The sequence below is a fragment of the Micropterus dolomieu genome, linkage group LG06 (genome assembly GCF_021292245.1).
Source record: "Micropterus dolomieu isolate WLL.071019.BEF.003 ecotype Adirondacks linkage group LG06, ASM2129224v1, whole genome shotgun sequence".
Lineage (NCBI taxonomy): Eukaryota > Metazoa > Chordata > Actinopteri > Centrarchiformes > Centrarchidae > Micropterus > Micropterus dolomieu.
In genome coordinates, this window is record NC_060155.1 from 29,682,104 (window position 1) to 29,687,540 (window position 5,437).

The window sequence follows — 5,437 nt, forward strand, 5'->3', positions numbered from 1 at the left end:
TTCAAGAACCACCACGCACAGACGTATGCAGGACATGGGTTTCAGCTGTCACATTCCTTGTGTCAAGCCACTCTTGAACAAGACACAGCGTCAGAAGCTAAAGACAAAAAGGACTGGACTGCTGCTGAGTGGTCCAAAGTTATGTTCTCTGATGAAAGTAAATTTTGCATTTACTTTGGAAATCAAAGTCCCAGAGTCTGGAGGAAGAGAGGAGAGGCACAGAATCCACGTTGCTTGAAGTCCAGTGTAAAGTTTCCACAGTCAGTGATGGTTTGGGGTGCCATCTGCTGGTGTTGGTCCACTGTGTTTTCTGAGGTCCAAGGTCAACGCAGCCGTTTACCAGGAAGTTTTAGAGCACTTCATGCTTCCTGCTGCTGACCAACTTTATGGAGATGCAGATTTCATTTTCCAACAGGACTTGGCACCTGCACACAGTGCCGCAGCTACCAGTACCTGGTTTAAGGACCATGGTATCCCTGTTCTTAATTGGCCAGCAAACTCGCCTGACTTTAACCCTATAGAAAATGTATGGGGTATTGTGAAGCGGAAGATTCGATACACCAGACCCAACAATGCAGAAGAGCTGAAGGCCACTATCAGAGCAACCTGGGCTCTCATAACACCTGAGCAGTGCCACAGACTGGTCGACTCCATGCCACGCTGCATTGCTGCAGTAATTCAGGCAAAAGGAGCCCCAACTAAGTATTGAGTGCTGTACATGCTCATACTTTTCATGTTCATACTTTTCAGTTGGCCAACATTTCTAAAAATCCTTTTTTTTGTATTGGTCTTAAGTAATATTATAATTTTCTGAGATACTGAATTTGGGATTTTCATTAGTTGTCAGTTTTAATCATCACAATTAAATGAAATAAACATTTGAAATATATCAGTCTGTGTGTAATGAATGAATATAATATCCAAGTTTCACTTTTTGAATGGAATTACTGAAATAAATCAACTTGTTGATGATATTCTAATTATATGACCAGCACCTGTATTTACTCGTCTTCACTTGGAAAGTTGAATGTTTTGATGAGACCTTAGAAATCTTAGAACCAGAGGTTAAAGTCCGGTCAGCCCCAGAAAAACACACCTGTCCATATTCCCTCCATCGGTCTCGTTGAAACAGGCTTTTCAGGCCAAATCCGGCTGTTCACTGGGATGTTGCTGAGCCTGGTTCCAGTGCCCACTAGCCTAGCTCCAGTTCTGGTGCCTTTCTGGCACCACTCCTCGCCAGCATTCCTTGCTGGGTCCCCACCTCATCCCAGACCTGAAAACCTCCTCCTCCCGGCGGTCCAAAGAGCCTGCGCAAGCGGTGTAAACTACACCAACACTTCCCTGGTGCTCCAAGCTCCCAGTCTAGGTAGAGCCAGCTAATAGGACTGCTAACTAGTTAACGGCAGTACAGTTAGTGGTTACTGTTACTCATGATTTGTGGTGTGGAAGGGTGGTGGACCCAAACGCAGGACACAGCAGGTTAAATTCCAAAAGGGTTTATTAAACAAACTAAAAGCAAGCACACTTACAATGAGTGGCTGAGTCCAGGTAATCCAAGCTAATAACGGTACAAACTAACCAGGTGATCCAACAGAGAAATCCAAGAACTGGTGTGATCCAAAATCCAAAGACCTCACAGGAAACAGGCAGGTAACAAGACGAGACAGAGCAGGCTACAACCACTACAATAGACAGAGCAAGCTACAACCACTACAATAGACAGAGCAAGCTACACGCTACAATGACCGGACAAACACCGAGGGAAACAAGCAAGAATATATACACAGGGTTAACGAGGAGGGAGGAGATACACAGGTGAACACAAAAACACAGACCAAATCAAAATAAGAAATAACAGATCAGGATAATAAAAACAACAACCTGATCCAGACAAAAGCAGACAGATCACAGATAAACTAACACCAATGAGGATCACAGACTAAAGCTACGATTAAACAGAACCAAGAGCAGACAAACATAACTAGGAGTAAATACAAAGACAAAACTAAGGCACAGAACTCAAATACAGAGCTAAACATAAGATACAAGACCAACAGGTACAAAGTGAGCTAAACAGAGAACACAAGACAATAAATAAAACACCACTAAACACTAACTGACAGATAATAACCAGATAAACAAAAACCCAGACTAGATAATAGATACAGAAAAGACTAAAATAACAAAACTGAGAATTAACTAAACAAGCCAGGCAGGCACACAGAGTGACAACTGCAACAACAAGTGTCCTTTAGGAAACTCAGAGTTGAGGCAGAGCAGTATTTTCTCTATACAATATGATCCATTTTTAATCAAATTAAATTAAGTTGTGTTTTTGGGGTAGGATAAGAGCTGAGATACCAACCTGCTTATTTAGACATGCAACCAGTATGGAGTTGTCAATAGAAAGCAGCAGTCAGGGATAGCAGGGGCGGCTGAGGCTCAGAAGGTATAGTGGGTTGCCAACTAATTAGAAGATTGGGGGTTTAAGGCAGTCTGTATGTCTAAGTGTCCTTGGGCAAGATACTGAATCCCAGATTGCTTGGGTGAGTTAATGTTTAAAGTTTCTTTCTGGTAAGCAGTTGGTACCATGCATCGGAGCCTCTGCCATCACACTATGAATGTGTGTGTGAATGGGTGAATGTGGCATATAATGTAGGAAGCTTTGAGTGAAAACTGTGCTATTTAAGTACAGTCCATTTTCAATTACAATGTTCTGGATTGTCAGCTCGCAATAGGATGTCATTTAAGGCTGGATCGCACAGCTGCGTTGCATTCCAGCTGTAACGCTGCTGCCGGAGAGGATCGTCCAACAGATACGCCGCAGCAAAGTTTTAGAAGAGTCTGAAAATGCGGCGAGCAGTCATGTTGGAACAGGAAGGGGCCAGCCCCAAACTGTTTCCACAAAGTTGGGAGCATGAACTTGTCCAAAATGTCTTGGTATGCTGAAGCATTAACAGTTCCTTTCACTGGCCCAAGCCCTGAAAAACAACCCCACACCATACTCCCCCCTCCACCAACTTTACACTTGGCACAATGCAGTCAGGCAAGTTCCGCTCTCCTGGCAGCCACCAAACCCAGACTCGTCCATCAGATTGCCAGACAGAGGAGCCTGACTCGTCGCTCCAGAGAACACGTTTCCACAGCTCTAGTGTCCAGTGGCGGCATGCTTTACACCGCTGCATCCGATGCTTTGCATTGCACTTGGTGAAGTGAGGCTTGGATGCAGCTGCTCGGCCACGGAAACCCATTCCATGAAGCGCTCTACGTACTGTTCTTGAGCTAATCCGAAGGCCACACGACGTTTGGAGGTCTGTAGCTATTGACTCTGCAGAAAGTTGGCGACTTCAGCGCACTGTGCGCCTCAGCATGGCAGACCCCACGCTGTAATTTTATGTGGCCTACCACTTCATGGCTGACTTTCTCTTGATCCCAATCACTTCCACTTTGTTGTAATACCACTAACAGTTGACCGTGGGATATTTAGTAGTGAGGAAACTTTACAAATGAACTTATTGCACAGGTGGTAATCTATCACGGTACTACGCTTGAATTCACTGAGCTGCTGGGAGTGACCCATTCTTTCACAGATGTTTGTAGAAGCAGTCTGCAGCGTAGGTGCTTGATTTCATACACCTGTGGCCATGGAAGTGATTAGAACACCTGAATTCAATGATTCGGAGGGGTGTCCCGATACTTTCAATAACGTCCGGCTGCGGACTGTAGCATTGCTCACCCCACTCCCCTCACTCAAGCCATGCCCAAGCCAGTTGGATATTTAAGCAGTGTCTACTAGTTAACAGTCCCATTGCATGTTTGGCATAGTAAGCAGGCACAAATAGAAAACCCTTAGACAATAATACAACCAGCATGATCTGTGCATCTGTTTATTGATGATGTGCACAAATGATAAAATACTACAATATATAAAGTAAGATTTAAAAAAAATGTGGGTAAGGATCTTAATAGAAACATAAAACTTCGGACTAACATTAATAAAATGCTTATTTTTAAAGATTATATGATTATTTAGATTAACAACATTAAACAGCTGAAATGAAAAACTTTACATGCTACATGCTAACAGCTCTTTGAGATTGTACACAGCGATGCTTTGAGCCCAATGTTAAAATCAGAATGCTAACATGTTCACAATGACAATGGTAACATGCTGATGTTTAGAAAGTATAATGTTTACCATGGTCATAATTTTAGCTTACAGTGTTAGCATGCTAACATTAGGTAATTAGCGGTAAAGACAAGTTATTGGTCAAAATGTTGACCTGATGATGGCGCTAAATGAAAAGTCAGAGGATTACCAAAGTTATCACAGTTCATCCTTAGGGAAACATGAAGGTCTGAACCACATTTCATCATAATCTATCCAACAGCTGGACTGTGTTTTTGTGAAATGTGGACCAAGAGTTTTTTATTTTATCAGGGTACAAGAATGTGATATGAGACAACAAGAAAAAGTGACATGTTTATAATACTTTTATTGTAATACTAAAATTACATTAAAATATTTTGATATAATATGAAAAAGACTGTGCCATAAGAACTTTTTCTATATATACTGAAACCCTGAACAGGATAGTTTTTGTTTTGCTGGCAGTAACTCACTGCTGTTTCCTCCTGCAGCCGTGAGGGGTTTTTGTACGAGGTTATTTCACTGTGTTGGGGGTCCACAGTGAATAAACTTCCACACAGAGCTGAACAAAAACCTCCAGTCCCCTCTGAACTGTCTGTTTACAGTCAGAAAACATCCAGAATCAACAAATAAACAACCAAACACACTTGTGTTTCAGGTGAGTCCTCAGCTGCAGCTTTTCTACCTAAAAACTGTCAAATATCTTCACTTTACTGAACCTCATGTCTCTGCTGTGCTGCTGTATGTGCTGCTGAAATGCTGAATATTCTTCCATTTACCAGATAAATACACAACTCAAACTCTTTCTGTTTGTTCATCTGTGTTTTACAGCTACATGGGAGTCAATGTGAGGTGGATTTTTAACATGTTTGAGCTTCTCTGAGTAGGAATGGCAGCTCTGGGGTTTTTGTACGAGGTTATTTCACTGTGTTGGGGTTCCACAGTGAATAAACTTCCACACAGAGCTGAACAAAAACCTCCAGTCCCCCCTAAACTGTCTGTTTACAGTCAGAAAACATCCAGAATCAACAAATAAACAACCAAACACACTTGTGTTTCAGGTGAGTCCTCAGCTGCAGCTTTTCTACCTAAAAACTGTCAAATATCTTCACTTTACTGAACCTCATGTCTCTGCTGTGCTGCTGTATGTGCTGCTGAAATGCTGAATATTCTTCCATTTACCAGATAAATACACAACTCAAACTCTTTCTGTTTGTTCATCTGTGTTTTACAGCTACATGGGAGTCAATGTGAGGTGGATTTTTAACATGTTTGAGCTTCTCTGAG

The 5,437-nt window shown here is 42.2% G+C and overlaps 1 protein-coding gene and 1 long non-coding RNA gene across 2 annotated transcripts in view; both read left to right on the forward strand.

Annotated features, from left to right (window-relative positions):
• LOC123972562 (transmembrane protein 185A-like) overlaps positions 1 to 1,380 on the forward strand; it is a 10,147-nt gene extending 8,767 nt beyond the window's left edge. The window contains exon 7 of the mRNA XM_046052091.1: positions 1,133 to 1,380. Within this exon, the coding sequence (XP_045908047.1) occupies positions 1,133 to 1,380 (248 nt within the window). The remainder of the gene's footprint in view (positions 1 to 1,132) is intronic.
• Positions 1,381 to 4,722: 3,342 nt separating this feature from the next.
• On the forward strand, positions 4,723 to 5,434 carry LOC123972653. The gene is made up of 3 exons (XR_006825447.1): positions 4,723 to 4,808; positions 4,982 to 5,211; positions 5,385 to 5,434. It is a non-coding gene; the product is annotated as an uncharacterized LOC123972653 (long non-coding RNA).
• Positions 5,435 to 5,437: the final 3 nt, after the last annotated feature.